A 16006-nucleotide genomic window follows, 5' to 3' on the forward strand; every position below is an offset into this window, starting at 1 on the left:
TACCCTTTTGGGAACTTGAAACTGTGACCGTCTGATCACTTGCTATATACTTTTTCCCTTTTAATCACTTAAGTTTCATCTTTTGTGAGACTTGACCTAGAGACAGGGATTCTACCATTTTTTTTGTGATAAATGACATAAACTGTGATAAATGGCTTTGCTCGTTTTATAGTTTTGGTCATTATTGAGACAGTGTTGATAAATATGTGTAACTGATTTATACATTTTGTTCTCCCAATAAAATCACATTTAAAAAAAGTCATCCTTGTGTTCTCAGCAACAGGCTGTGTAACTGGCTCGGGGTTATTGTCACTGCCTGGTAATGGCCCGTGTGTAACCAGGGCTGTGGAGTCGGAGTCGGTGCTCATTTTGGTGGAGTCGGAGTTGGAGTCGGTATAAAATGGACCGACTCCGACTCCTAAAATATATAATAAATTGGGTACAGTAATTCAATGCAGGATGTGCTGAATATTTTTTCATAGGAGTTTGGGAAAGTTATGAAATGTCCTATAAATGGCTGTTCTATTCCTGATCTAAGGCTACATTCACACACAGCGTTTTTCCTGTGTTTTTTGAGGATACGTTTTTCAGCTGCAAAAGCAGATCAGCTTTTTAAAAAACTGCATCACCTGAAAGGTTTTTGAGCTCATAGATAATGTTTTCAATAGCAAAAGCAGATTAGAAATCTGCTCTATCCATCCATTTATCCATATCTGTCTATCCATATCGTATCTGTATCAAAAAGAATGAAAACCGGGTAGTACACCAATATATATTCTGTTCTATCTAAATATCTTGATTATTGGGTCATAAAAATGATTAAATGTCTGAGGTTCACATTGTACTACAATAAATTTTTCACTTAAATATAAGCAATATATGTGGGAGTCGGAGTCATGGAGTTGGAGTCGGTGTAAGGGAAATTGAGGAGTCGGAGTCGCAGGTTTGGCTTACCGACTCCACAGCCCTGTGTGTAACCTGCTCGGGGTTATTGCCACTGCCTGGTAATGGCCCGTGTGTAACCTGCTCGGGGTTATTGTCACTGCCTGGTAATGGCCCGTGTGTAACCTGCTCGGGGTTATTGTCACTGCCTGGTAATGGGCTGTGTGTCACCTGCTCGGGGTTATTGTCACTGCCTGGTAATGGGCCGTGTGTCACTTGCTCGGGGTTATTGTCCCTGCCCGGTAATGGCCCGTGCGTAACCTGCTCGGGGTTATTGTCACTGCCTGGTAATGGGCCGTGTGTCACCTGCTCGGGGTTATTGTCACTGCCTGGTAATGGCCCGTGTGTCACTTGCTCGGGGTTATTGTCACTGCCTGGTAATGGCCCGTGCGTAACCTGCTCGGGGTTATTGTCACTGCCTGGTAATGGGCCGTGTGTCACCTGCTCGGGGTTATTGTCACTGCCTGGTAATGGGCCGTGTGTCACCTGCTCGGGGTTATTGTCACTGCCTGGTAATGGGCCGTGTGTCACCTGCTCGGGGTTATTGTCACTGCCTGGTAATGGGCCGTGTGTCACCTGCTCGGGGTTATTGTCACTGCCTGGTAATGGGCCGTGTGTCACCTGCTCGGGGTTATTGTCACTGCCTGGTAATGGCCCGTGTGTCACCTGCTCGGGGTTATTGTCACTGCCTGGTAATGGCTCGTGTGTCACTTGCTCGGGGTTATTGTCACTGCCTGGTAATGGGCCGTGTGTCACCTGCTCGGGGTTATTGTCACTGCCTGGTAATGGCCCGTGTGTCACCTGCTCGGGGTTATTGTCACTGCCTGGTAATGGGCCGTGTGTCACCTGCTCGGGGTTATTGTCACTGCCTGGTAATGGGCCGTGTGTCACCTGCTCGGGGTTATTGTCACTGCCTGGTAATGGCCCGTGTGTCACTTGCTCGGGGTTATTGTCACTGCCTGGTAATGGCTCGTGTGTCACTTGCTCGGGGTTATTGTCACTGCCTGGTAATGGGCCGTGTGTCACTTGCTCGGGGTTATTGTCACTGCCTGGTAATGGCTCGTGTGTCACTTGCTCGGGGTTATTGTCACTGCCTGGTAATGGGCCGTGTGTCACCTGCTCGGGGTTATTGTCACTGCCTGGTAATGGCCCGTGTGTCACCTGCTCGGGGTTATTGTCACTGCCTGGTAATGGGCCGTGTGTCACCTGCTCGGGGTTATTGTCACTGCCTGGTAATGGCCCGTGTGTCACCTGCTCGGGGTTATTGTCACTGCCTGGTAATGGCCCGTGTGTCACTTGCTCGGGGTTATTGTCACTGCCTGGTAATGGGCCGTGTGTCACCTGCTCGGGGTTATTGTCACTGCCTGGTAATGGCCCGTGTGTCACTTGCTCGGGGTTATTGTCACTGCCTGGTAATGGCCCGTGCGTAACCTGCTCGGGGTTATTGTCACTGCCTGGTAATGGGCCGTGCGTAACCTGCTCGGGGTTATTGTCACTGCCTGGTAATGGGCCGTATGTCACCTGCTCGGGGTTATTGTCACTGCCTGGTAATGGGCCGTGTGTCACCTGCTCGGGGTTATTGTCACTGCCTGGTAATGGGCCGTGTGTCACCTGCTCGGGGTTATTGTCACTGCCTGGTAATGGGCCGTGTGTCACCTGCTCGGGGTTATTGTCACTGCCTGGTAATGGGCCGTGTGTCACCTGCTCGGGGTTATTGTCACTGCCTGGTAATGGCCCGTGTGTCACCTGCTCGGGGTTATTGTCACTGCCTGGTAATGGCTCGTGTGTCACCTGCTCGGGGTTATTGTCCCTGCCCGGTAATGGCCCGTGGGTCACCTGCTCTGGGTTATTGTCACTGCCCGGTAATGGCCCGTGGGTCACCTGCTCTGGGTTATTGTCACTGCCCGGTAATGGCCCGTGTGTAACCTGCTCATCTTGTTTCCAGTATTTATAGAGCAATGTTTCTCATCAGAATAAAGTTTCCCGATGGGCAATGAAACAAGTTCGCCACCTAGTGGTCATTTACTCACCTGATTATTAAGTCTTTTCTGAGTCTAACCAAGCATTGTAGGGCCACGACTTGCGTTATTTCCTCCTCCTCAAGAATAATTGGGCTTCAGATTTTTTTTTCTCTCTAGTTGTGACAACCTTGGAGATATTCTACCTGAAATCTAGGCTGTTTTATGTTCTGGAACACACAGACCAATGATGAGCCAGTTGTATTAAGAGGCCTGCTTTTTTCTCTTGGGGGACCTTCTGGTTTAGACCTGGGGTGCTTTCCCAAAAAAAAAATAAAAAAAAAAAAAAAAAAAAATAATATTTTGTCCATCTCTTTATATTTTATGTTATTTGGGTAGGCACGGTTTTGTGCCCCTGTGAGCCCCCTGCAGAGGTTTACACCGAGCATTTCTAGAATATTGATTCCCAAGGATTGGCTGTGGCGGAACGATCTTGGTTTAACACTCGTCTGCCTTTAACCCCTTGCAGATTTTTTTGCCCTCCCCCCTGTGTCTATCTCATGGGAAGTGGATGGAAGAAAAAGAAGGACCAGATGGAACGAGACGGCTGCTCGGAGCAGGAGTCTCAGCCTTGTGCCTTCATTGGCATCGGGAACAGCGAGCAAGAAATGCAGCAGCTGAACCTGGAAGGAAAGGTGGGTGTTGTAATGGTCCACGACCCGAAGCTTGCCTTCAGAAAACCCAGGCTCTTGGCTGCAGTTTATTTTTTAAAAAAGCTTCAATCCTCCTCCCCAGGTCCAGCGCCAAGTCTCTACTGCTGCTCCCAGCGTCAGTTGATGTCCATGGCACTGATGTCACGTCTGCAGCGCTGCTGGCAATCCATAGCTCAGCCTCTTTCCCCAGGGTGATTGCACAAGCTGCTGCGCTCAATAATTGTCTGCAGCGCTGCAGGCACTGGGAGCAGTGGTGGAGACTCTGCACCAGACTCGGGGAGCATGAGTATAGACTACTTTCTTTACTCCTCTAGGACAGGGTTCCCCAACTCCAGTCCTCAAGGCCCACCAACAGGTCATGTTTTCCGGATTGCCTTAGTATTGCCCAGGTGATAATTGTTTCACCTGTACAATACAAGGGAAATCCTGAAAACATGACCTGTTGGTGGGCCTTGAGGACTGGAGTTGGGGAACCCTGCTCTAGGAGACTGACTGTGTGGGGTTAGCACAGTTATCAGTTTACTAATCTATTTCCAGGAGGAATGACCAAGGGAGTAAAAGAAGAAAGCTGCTCCAATATTTTCCAAGATCTTACTAAGATGGAGAAGTGTGGAGCAGCAACAGGTCGTCCTATAGTCAGCGCCACCTTCCTTTATGTAAAATATTAGGAGAACCGCCCGATATGTTCCCAGGCGCTTTCTAGCTTAGGTTGGCCCTCTGCAGTCATCTCTTGTGCATTGTTTCCCAACCTGCGGCTCTTCAGCTTTTCCAAAACTACAACTCCAGTTGTTCCCCGACAGTAAGGGACCGTCACGCCATGGTGGGAGCTGCGGAGCCACAGGTTGGAGAGCACTGTGCTTTCGAGTCGTGAGGAAGACAACCATCCAAGCCTTTCACATTGCAGTGGCATGCGGCCCTCCTGTGGGTGAATATTGGTGAGGGGGGCCGTCATCTAAAATCATTTTCTGATGGGCCAAATACACAGGGATGGAGGAGGACTTCGGTAGTCCGTCCTGTAAAAGAAACAAGGGATGCTCTTAACTTCCCAAGCGGAAGGGACAGAGCGGTCAGGAATAGTATGGAGCACTCGCGTAAGGGATGCAAATTTCTGTCTTGGACTGGAGAACATATGGCAGTCTGCTTTATGTGCAAAGCTACTTTATTTTAATACTGAATTTTCTCATTTCTCCCTCCAGAATTATTGCACTGCCAAAACCCTGTACATATCTGACTCGGACAAGAGAAAGCACTTCATGTTATCAGTGAAAATGTTCTATGGAAATAGTGACGACATTGGCGTGTTCCTAAGCAAACGTATCAAGGTCATCTCTAAGCCATCGAAGAAGAAGCAGTCACTAAAAAATGCCGACTGTAAGTGCCCGCGGCTTACCCTCCAGTCTCCACCATCGGCCCCACATAGCGAAGCACGGTCCAGATTCTTTAGTGTTGCCTTGTTGGCTTCTGAGGGTCTTGGAGTTTGATGGATTGGGTTAACCCTGTAATGTTTAATGGAAGTTTTTGTATTGCATCTTCTGATGATTTTTGGGTACACTCTTCTTATGAAGGCATGATACAACACTAAGAGATGTCATCACTCTGTAATAATTGGGGTTAGCCCTCCGGGACCCTCTTATCCTGGCGATGAAGAGGCTGCTATAATTTTCTCCTGCAGAGTTGGTGCTCTTAACCACCCAGCCATGCAGAAAACTGCTGCAGCAAGTGGGTGACACGATGCAGGCAGGGTCTGATTGTGCTGCCGATGGTTTGGGCGGAATGAATCCTCTGTCGAGTTCCCTTTATTAAAGTCTAGCCCTAGTTTATTAAAGGCTAGTGATTTGTTTTTTGTCTTTCCATTCTTCTTTCATGACATGAAAACACCACCTCTGAGGGAAGGGTTTGGTATTTGGTGACTTTATTCTGTAAAGCAGACGCTCTAAAAAGTCGCTTCTTGATGAGGAATTTGCTAACTCTTCTATGGGGTGTAATATTTCATGGGTGGTGTTGTGTTTTCTAAGTCCCGCTCTCTCTCTCCTGCAGTGTGTATTGCATCAGGGACAAAAGTGGCACTATTCAACCGGCTGCGATCACAGACGGTCAGTACAAGATATTTGCACGTCGAAGGTGGAAACTTCCACGCCAGTTCGCAGCAGTGGGGAGCGTTTTACATCCATCTTTGTAAGTACCAGTTTTGCATTTTAGCTTTATATAGGCAATGACAGCAGACATTTGATGACTATACTACAGCTCTGGGGGCTGTGCTGGCAGGTACAGGTCACCCACCATGTGTAACGTGCGGTCCTGAGCTTTGCTAGCACAGTCTGGATCACTGTGTGCACCTGGAGAGACACAGGTTCTGCGGCTTGCGATGTAATAAAAGAAATTGGAAAATGATGATCAAGGGGAAGAATTGTAGTCACATGCAGATAACACGCGTCACAATGCTCAGGCCTGTAATACTTTTGTCTGATTTCTGCAGTGGATGATGAAGAGTCTGAAGGAGAGGAATTCACCGTGCGGGATGGTTACATTCATTATGGGCAGACAGTAAAGCTTGTATGTTCGGTTACTGGCATGGCACTCCCTAGGCTGGTAAGTGATCCTCCATTACCGCACATGTTAACACATTTCACATGGAATTGTAATTTTCATTCCATGTGACAGTCTTTCGCATCACTGCGGTTTTCAGGAGAACAGCTATTTTACAGTTGTGGCACTGAAAAGGCTGTGCTTCTGCAAAACTATCTGCCCACCTAACAACACACCGTGGCTTTTACCTGTTCTGTATGACCCAAGGCTTGTTTCACATGTATTTTGGTGTCTGGGCCCCGGCCGCCGGTGTCTGGCCCAAGCCGGAACAGCATTTATTTTTTTGTATATACCTATAACAGGGCCCTTATGACAAAACTGAAGCATCCCTTCCTTTAGCACCTTTATTGCTATGTACGTCTAATGTTCTGTGCAGATCATCCGGAAGGTGGATAAGCAGACGGCCTTGTTAGACGCAGATGATCCCGTTTCTCAGCTCCACAAATGTGCGTTCTACCTGAAGGACACGGAGAGAATGTACTTATGCCTTTCTCAGGAACGAATCATTCAGTTTCAAGTGAGTGTTTGTTTGCCTTGTGATACCTCCCAGCACTTTACTTTCAGTGGGGAAAATAAGTATTTGATCCCTTGCTGATTTTGTAAGTTTGCCCACTGACAAGGACATGAACAGTCTATAATTTTAAGGGTAGGTTAATTTTAACATTTGAGAGATAGAATATCAAAAATAAAATCCAGAAAATCACATTGTATAAATTATATAATTTTATTTGCATTTTGGCCGCAGCCATCCTTATAAAGCTCTTTGGTCTTGCCCATGTTGTAGAGTTTTACAGTCTGACTGATTCTGTGGACAGGAATCTTTTATAAAGGTGACTATGTAAGATAGCTGTCTTTAATGCAGGTAATGAGTTGATTATGAGCGTCTAACTCATGGGTCTCAAACTGCATTCCTCGAGGGTCGCAAACCATGTGTGTTTTCAAGAGTGCAGTTTGGGACCTCTGGTCTGTAGGAGCCAGAACTCTTAACCCCTTTCCGACATCAGGGGTAATAGTGTACCGATGTTAGACTCCCTCCGTTTGATGTGGGCTCCAGCGCTGAGGCCCCACATCTTTCCTGAGACATGTCAGCTGTTTTGAACAGCTGACATGTGCCCGGAATAGCCGCTGGTGGAATATCGATCCACCCGCAGCTATTAACTCGTTAAATGCTGCTGTCAAACTCTGACAGCGGCATTTAACAATTGCTTCCGGCAGTCGCGCCGAAAATCCGTCCACCAGTGACCCGCGTAATGTGATCGCGGGTCACCGATGTGTTAGCATGACAACCAGAGGTCTCCTGGAGACCTCTATGGTTGTCATTGCTGGGTTGCTGTGAGCGCCACCCAGTGGTCGGTGCTCATAGCAAGTGAGTAAATCTGCCATATAGAGGCGACCTGATCATCGTCTGTATGTAGCTGAGCCGATCAGGCTATGGCAGCTTCTAGTCTCCCATGGATACTGTTTGAAGCATGCCAAAAGTAAAAAAAAATATGAAGAAAATAAAAAATCAAATCACCACCTTTCGCCCCATTCAAAATAAAGCAATAAAAATCAAATCAAACATACACATATTTGGTATTGCCGCGTTCAGAATCGCCCGATCTATCAATATAAAAAAGGATTAAACCGATCGCTGAACGGTGTAGTGTGAAAGAAAAGTCAATGCCAGAATTACGTTTTTTTGTTTTTTTTTGTCGCCGCGACATTGCATTAAAATGCAATAACGGGCGCTGAAAAGATCATAGCTGCACCAAAATGTTATTAAAAATGTCAGCTCGGTGCGCAAAACATAAGCCCTCACTCAACCTGAGATCATGAAAAATGGAGACGCTGTGGGTCTCAGAAAATGGCGCCATTTTTTTTTGTCCAAGTTTGGAAAATTTTTTCACCACTTGGATAAAAAAGAACCTAGCCATGTTTGGTGTCTATGAACTCGAAATGACCTGGATAATCATAATGGCAGGTCAGTTTTAGCATTTAGTGAACCTAGCAAAAAAGCCAAACAAAAGACAAGTGTGGGATTGCACTTTTTTGCAATTTTTCCGCATTTGGAATTTTTTTGTTTTCTCCCATTTTCTAGTACACGACATGGAAAAACCATTGGTGTCGTTCAAAACTTCAATTCGTCCTGCAAAAAACAAGCCCACACAAGGCCATATTGATCTAAAAGTATAAAAGTTATGGCTCTGGGAAGGAGGGGACCGAAAACGCAAAACCGAAAAAAGCTTTGGGGGTTAAGGGGTTAATGGTTGGTAAATAGTTGTTTCTCACTGCAAAATGCAAATAAATTTATATAATTTATACAATGTGATTTTCTGGATTTTATTTTTGATATTCTGTCTCTCAATGATATAATTAACCTACCCTTAAAATTATAGACTGTTCTTGTCAGTGGGCAAACTTACAAAATCAGCAAGGGAGCAAATACTTATTTCCCCCACACTATATCTGCACTATGCTGCTAATAAGAGGACTGCTCAACAGAAGCTGAAGACTTATAATGTCTGGAGACCTTCATCACGAAGTTTCCCGATTTCTTTTTTTCCCCTATGAGATTCCAGTGTTGGAGCAGTGCATTATATGCAGTTTTTTTAATCTGAGTTTTTCTTGTCCTTCTAAAAAAAAATTAAAGAAAACTTCCATGAAAATTTTTTTTTTCAGGGTCTAAAAGTTAAATTTGGTAAAAGTTAAACATTTGTATTTTAAATGAAATGATGGGGAAGTAATAATGTTTTTGTTTTTTTTTTTCCCCAAAAAAAAATATTCACAGATTCCCCAGCCACTGCAGTGATGACGTTCATCCATAGGGGCTGTCCACAGCAGAAAACTGACTGTAGCACAGAGGTGCACAAACGTTTCTGGTCTGAGGGCCCCATTGTCATGTTAAGTCTTGCACAAGGGCCACATAATGACTTTGGGTATCTCCATGTGAGACAATTCTAGCATATTGACATTATATGCCAAAGATGTCAGATAGTGGTAGAGAAAGTGGAATCTGCACTTGTGCAATGATGGAGGACCCCTTTACCCCCAGCGAGCACGTAGGAAAGGGAAAAGGGAAGGCCATGCGTGAGTGTGGCTGTCCCCGTTGTAAACCTAAATGCCGCAAACTACACTGTACAGCGCCACAAGCATGGCTGGCCACTTTCATTTTTCTGGAGTACTAGAGGTGTCATGGGACCCAATTCTTCTAAAAAATGTATGGGGAAAGAGACAGAGGACAATGTGCCAACAATCTTATTCTTTGCATGTAATTTCCATACCTAAGAGCCACACAAGCCAGCATTTCTGTGATCAGATGATGAAGGGCGGCACAGTATTGCATAGCGGGCCACGTGTGGCCCCCAGACTGTAGTTTGTGTACCCCTTATGTGGCGGATCAAGGTCATCACTGCAGCAGCTTCTGGGAGTCCTTAAAGTGAGCGTGGAATTTTTTTTTAATTTTATTTTTTGTTTGTTTTAGCTTTCGGAAACCTCTTTATTAGTGATGAGCGAAGGTGCTCAGATAAGGTGGGTTCAAGTCCCCGTGGCTGCATGATTCGCAGCTGTTAGTCACAACACCTGCGGGGATTGCCTGGGAGTCCCTAACAAATAGCCACGGGGACTTGAACATATAACACCCGAGCGTGCCCAGCTGCACCTTATCCAAGCACGATCGCTCATCACTACTCTTTAAAGGGAATCTGTCACCTGAATTTGGCGGGCTATTTAAATGACTTCAGTCCGGTCCGATGGATGGTGTTTCCTATCCATTCCTCCTCCCCATCCTTGGCCACCCTCCGCAGTATTTTCTGGAATTGGAGTAGGTGTCCGCCATAGTCCGCACGTGCGCAATGCAATCTTGCCTCGCGCACACGCAGTATGCTTTGCCCAACTGCGGGCAAAGTCTAAAAGCATTACTGCACATGTGCCGGTTAACTATGCCCCAGAAATATTTCTCTGTGTTCCGGGACATAGTTAACCGGCGCATGCGCAGTAATGCTTTTAGGCTTTGCCTGCAGTCGGGCAAAGCATACTGCGCGTGCACAAGGCTAAATTGCATTGCGCACGCGTGGACTATGGCAGGCACCTACTCCAATTCCAGAAAATATTGCCCATCGGACCGGACTGAAGTCATTTAAATAGCCTGCCAAATTCAGGTGACAGATTCCCTTTAACAATCATTTCTGCATGTCCCACACACAAGATAAACCCATGACCCGTCTCTGCAGATTTGGTATACATACATACTCGTAGCATTAATCAGTGTCCGTTTGCAGTGATGTGCGATTTCACCAGTTTCCCATCAGAACGGCACATGTCGGGTTCCCTACCATCTTGACGACGCCTTGTCTTGTTTTCACCTTATGACTGGCCACCATTTTTAGCATTTTGTTTCTTTCCCCCTAAACAAAAGGCCACTCCATGCCCCAAAGAGCCCAACAAAGAGATGATTAATGATGGCGCTTCATGGACAATCATTAGCACAGATAAGGCAGAATACACGTTCTATGAAGGTATGGGACCCGTATACGCACCTGTGACCCCTGTGCCTGTCGTGGAAAGTCTTCAGGTAAGGCCCTGCCGACTCTGTAGTGGTAGGATACTGTATTGCTCTGTGCATTAAGACCTCCAAATGCTTATAGGGTGTGTGACTACAGTGACGCCATTAGCAACGACTGGATAGTCACTTGTCGGGGCTAAATTGTGATCGGAAATACCCCATCCGCAGCTGACCATAGCCCTGCAGGAGAAGCGTCATCTGTAGAGCACAACCGGCACCTGCTTTCTATCATTTATTACTTTTGACAATGGAGGAGAAGTTTTACAATTAAATCCACAATATGGTTTTTAGATTCAAGTCTGAGAAAATGTGTGTGTGTGTGTGTGTGTGTTAGAAAGATGGATATCTCTATACAGAATTTGACCTTTTTTTTTTTTTTCTTTTTTTCTTTGTGAACTTCACTACAGACGCCATATTGAAGGCACATACATTAATCCAATGGTTTTGGGTGCATAGTATATCGATGTTATCAGCACATCTCCTGTTTACAAGGACTATGTGCTGCCGAGGGATTATTTTGATTACTTGACGTGGTCTTAACGTCCGGTTACTCGATCCTTGGTTGTGAGATCATAGTTCTGGCCCTTTCAACCCTACAACCATGATTAATTCCCAGGGCCATAGGTAGGTCTCTTTCGCAGAGTCTTTGCAGATCAGCTGCAGGGATCGACTCCGAGAGCCCCACTAGCCTTAAGTTGCTGTGCCTTGACCTGTTTTCCAGGTTCTCGACCTTCTCAGACGGGCGTTTTGTTTCTGTAGTTGTCTCTTTCAACTGTGAGGAGAGCTGCATGTTCTCACCCTCCAGTTGTGGGACCCTCTGCTCCAGCTCCTCTATCTGTCCTTTGTTTGCTCAATTCCTCTAGAATGTGCTGGAGGGCCTTCCTGATGTTCCAGGGTCTTTTGGATGTCTAGCATGATGCTACTTGCCACGTCAGCCGCCAGTTTGTTAGTCTATTGTTATCAGTGTTGAAGGGTCTTCCCTACTGCACTCCGCTAGGTCTTAAATGTCCTCCCTACCAAGGGTTTTCTGTTGCAAGTGTGTTGCGGTAGCATCCTCTCTTGTGGGGCTTGGGTCCGTGATGTCTTTCCCCCCCCCCTTGCTGTGGTTCCCACTGCTTGTTTGCATAGGGCTCTCTGGCTTTTGTGAGCTACGTAACACGTAGCGATCCATTTGTTGGTGATGTAAATGGGGTCAGCGTCTGAACCCTCTGTTGTTGCAGTTTGTCCTATTTCCAGAGAATTATCAATTATGTTTCTTGGCAGCTATAGAAATATCTCTCCGTATAGCACAAAGCAGGTACTTGTAGTTCTTATTTTTGTCCACTAGGTGGCTGCAGAGCTTTTCCTTGTGCGAAAAACAGTTGCAGTTCACTGTAGCAGCCAGCAGATGTCACCAGTTTTCCCAGGAGAAATGACCAGCCAGACTGTGTGTAACCTCCCTCCTGGGGCCCTGTCGTTGCTGGAGAGACCTTTTTCTCTCTGCTTTTTCTAGTCGCTGTCCCACTTTTTGGGGCCTCTTTACAGGTACTTGGGGAAAAACCAGCTGTGCTATAAGTGGTGCTTTCCTGGTCATGGGGTGGGGAGGGGGTTCTGTGTGCAGATGGTCACAGTGGGTTCTGCTGTGGGTTACTCTTGGGGGGAGATAGCAGCCAGGACCCTCAGGGGACTAGTGACTGACCTTTGTAGGTGATGTGGAGTGGGGGCCAGTGGTGATCTGTCTTTTTCTTGTCTAGGAGGTACAGATGTTGGCAGATTTGTTAGTAGGGCTTCTGTCTGGTGTGGGAGCTACGCCTTCAGTGTGCTACATCCGCAGCGCCGGAACCGGAAGTCTGAGTGATTAATGTCAGAATGAATGATTCCGTTTTTTGTTTGTCTATTGATTCACGTCACGTTTACCCTAGCCTGTAATCAGTGAAGAGTCCTCCATCAGTCGTCACTCTTATTGGTTGACTTTAACTTCTTCTCGACATCCGGCTTATACATACAGTGCTGCAAACCACAGTATATATACGGCATTATGATCGCGCGGGCCCACGCTGATCGCCGCTGCAATCAAATGCAGGTGCCGCCTCTGAGATGACACCCTGCAGCAACGCCCGCAGTCGGTAGGTGGCTAGTGTAACCCCTCTGATGTCGATAGTGACAACGGCATCGCAGTGGGAGGGAGCTCTCTGCTCACAGAGCCTCCACCCAGCAGCTTTCAGCTATATGTGATTAAACTCCTTCCCTAACCAGTCCCTTACAACATAATTTAGTTGTATACTTTTAAAAAGCATTTATAAGCCCCTCTTTTCTTATGTTAATGAGGGCTTTGACTGGTCGATGTGGTGTTAGTTTCCCCAGACTAGTCAGCCCTCTTTCAATGTTGTGGGCATGATGGCATAATTTGCACCAGCGGCGTCTTCACCAAGTCACGCAAATCTGCGCATGAGCGCTGCTCATTCCGGTAGCATCAGTGAAGCCGGCCGGGTGTACTTTCCCGGCTCCAGAGGCGCGCACTGAGCATGACCGTAAGCCGTCTTCAAAACGTCTGGCCATACGCCTCTGAAGCTGGAAAATGTACACCCGGCTTCACTGACGCGGCTGTAATGAGCGGCGCGCATGTGCTAGATTTGTGTAAGCGGAGAGGACGGCGCTCATGTAAATTATATTATCAAGCCCAGAGGGGCGTGATAACATAGAAAGAGGACTGACTAGTCTGCGGCAACTACGGCCCCATCAACTAGTGAAAGCCCTCAGTAACATAGGAAAAGCGGAGGTTATTAATGCTTTTTTTAAAGCATTTATTTAGGTGAGTGATGTTATGGTTAGGAAGGGAGACTCGGCACACATAGCTGAATGCTCCTCAGTTGGAGGCCATGGGGAACCTGACAGGTTCCATTTTAAGTTTTGAAGTTGCAAAATTTTTGCTAAATTTCCGATATTTTCACAAATAAACGCAAGTCAAAATGAAGAAATTTTACGACTATCATGAAGTACAATATGTCCCGAGAAAACAGTCTCCGAATCAGCGGGATCTATTGACGCGGTCCAGAGAGATTAGCTCATAAAATGTCAGTAGTGAGAATTGAAAAAATTGGCCTGGTCAGGAAGGTGAGAACGGGCTTCGGGGTGGAGGGTTAAAGAGTAGCTGTCATGTTAATTTTTATATAATAAATCGATGGTGCACATGAAAATAAGAAATTTTGTAATATCTGATCAGAGAAATCTGCTTTTTTCTCCTGGACTGATTTCTCACTCTCAATATACTCAGTGAATACGGACTTCACCTTTACTGAGGGAGGAGATGGCAGTTGGTGCTTATAAGATTCTATGCAGAGGAGTTGGGAGGAGCTATAGGCAGAGCCCCTCACCGTTCCTTCCCCTTTACATAGAATCTCATCAGTAGTGACTGCCATCTCCTATCTCAGGAATGGAAGTGTCTGTCTTCACTGTACACAGATTTTACCCAGGAACTGGGTGTTAGATCAGTTCAGGAGAAAGAAGCAGACTTCTCTTATAAGACATATTACAAACGTGCCTCTTTTCATGTGTGCTTTTGTCTTGTGACAGAGTACCCGTTGTTTTAATTTTTAGGTATTTTATCTTTGCTTTCAGCAGCGCAACAGAACTATCATTAAAGGCTCATTCAGACACCTGTGCAAATCTGTTCGATCTAGGACCACAATGCATGGACTGGCCGCGGGTCTCCAAAGCAGAGTGTGACCGCCTCATAGAAATGCATGAAGCTGGCCGTTCGGTCCTGACATTCACATTTAGGCCGGGTCACACTTGCGAGTGTGATGCGAGAAACTTGCGCATCAATACCCGGCACTGCCGCCGGCGGTTCGGACCGGAGCCTTCAGCTGCATAGAAATACATGCAGCCACACACTCTGGTGCCGGGTATTGATGCGAGGGATCGCGGAGTTTCTCACATCACGCTCGCACGTTTGTCCCGGCCTTAGTCTGTGGATTGTGGTCTGAGATCAGAGTGATTTGCACAGACCTCTGAATGAGCCCGTACTGTATCCCAACCTACACGGCAAAGCTGACCCACGAGGAGTGCAATCTTTAATCTGCTCATATTAGTGTTAAGTCCTTTTTTTATGCTGTCAGTCTGCAGTGTATGAAGAGTTACATCTAATTCTGTCCATATTTTCCAGCTGAATGGAGGAGGCGATGTAGCGATGTTGGAGTTAACAGGTCAGAACTTTACACCAAATTTGGGAGTTTGGTTTGGGGATGTGGAGGCAGAGACTATGTATAGGTAAGTGTTCCTTTTATTTCATGCATCACTATGCTGTTTTTGTATTCAAATGATTCTTTTCCAAACCATTAAGAAGGATCATTGATGCACTTGCAGCTCTTTCCAGTCCCCCTGTTTTGCCCTTGCGGTGCAGGCTTTTAGTGGGTGAAAATAACCCACTTCTATAAGTACACTTGGATTTTCTTATTGACGTGTCTGCCTCGGCAAACCAGGGTCATATTTAATACTGTTAAGTATATTGTGGAATTTTTGAGCAAAAAAAAAAAAAGCCCCTGTATCTCCTGACAATGAACCACCCTTTTGTTTTAATTTCTTGGTACTTGATGAGATTGGATTAATGTGCAAACAAATTAGATGTTACCAGCAAGAGATGAACTCGCTGATCTCGCCAGAGACAGGGCGGGAAGAACATACAATGCGGAATATAAGTATTTGATACACTGCCGATTTTGCAAGTTTTCCCACCTACAACGAATGTAGAGGTCTGTAATTTTTATCGTAGGTACACATCCACTGAGGCAGATCCTCAAAAAAAAAAAATACAGAAAATCACATTGCATGATTTTTTTTAAATAATTTATGTTGCATTTTATGGCATGAAATAAGTATGTGATCAGCAACAAACCAACCAAAAATTCTGACTCTTGCATACCTGTTAGTTTTTCTTTAAGAATTGTATCTGTATGAACTTGTTACCTTTATAAAAGACTCCTGTCCACACACTCGATCAATCACACTCCAACCTCTCCACCATAGTCAAGACCAAAGAGCGGTCTAAAGACACCAGGGACAAAATGTAGACCTGCACAAGGCTGGGATGGGCTTCAGGACAGTAGGCAAGCAGCTTGGTGAGAAGGCAACGACTGTTGGTGCAATGGAAGAAACCCCAGATAACTGTCAATCTTTCTCGGTCTGGGGCTCTATGCAAGATCTCGCCTCGTAGAGTAAGGATGATTCTGAGCAGGGTCCGTAATCAGCCCAGAACTACACAGGAGGACCTGGTCAATGACCCGAAT

General features: G+C 46.1%; 1 protein-coding gene across 4 annotated transcripts in view; it reads left to right on the forward strand.

The window, feature by feature from the left end:
* Nucleotides 1–16006, forward strand: part of RBPJ (recombination signal binding protein for immunoglobulin kappa J region) — an 87269-nt gene that overhangs the window by 62029 nt on the left and 9234 nt on the right. For all 4 annotated transcript variants that reach the window (XM_073574706.1, XM_073574707.1, XM_073574709.1 and 1 more), the window contains exons 4-10: nt 3430–3595; nt 4810–4984; nt 5651–5788; nt 6090–6202; nt 6576–6716; nt 10596–10751; nt 14887–14990. In XM_073574706.1, coding sequence (XP_073430807.1) covers nt 3430–3595; nt 4810–4984; nt 5651–5788; nt 6090–6202; nt 6576–6716; nt 10596–10751; nt 14887–14990 — 993 coding nt within the window. The remainder of the gene's footprint in view (nt 1–3429; nt 3596–4809; nt 4985–5650; nt 5789–6089; nt 6203–6575; nt 6717–10595; nt 10752–14886; nt 14991–16006) is intronic.

This window comes from Dendrobates tinctorius, unplaced genomic scaffold (assembly GCF_039654945.1).
Source record: "Dendrobates tinctorius isolate UK_male_01 unplaced genomic scaffold, ASM3965494v1 ptg000039l, whole genome shotgun sequence".
Taxonomy (NCBI): Eukaryota; Metazoa; Chordata; class Amphibia; order Anura; family Dendrobatidae; genus Dendrobates; species Dendrobates tinctorius.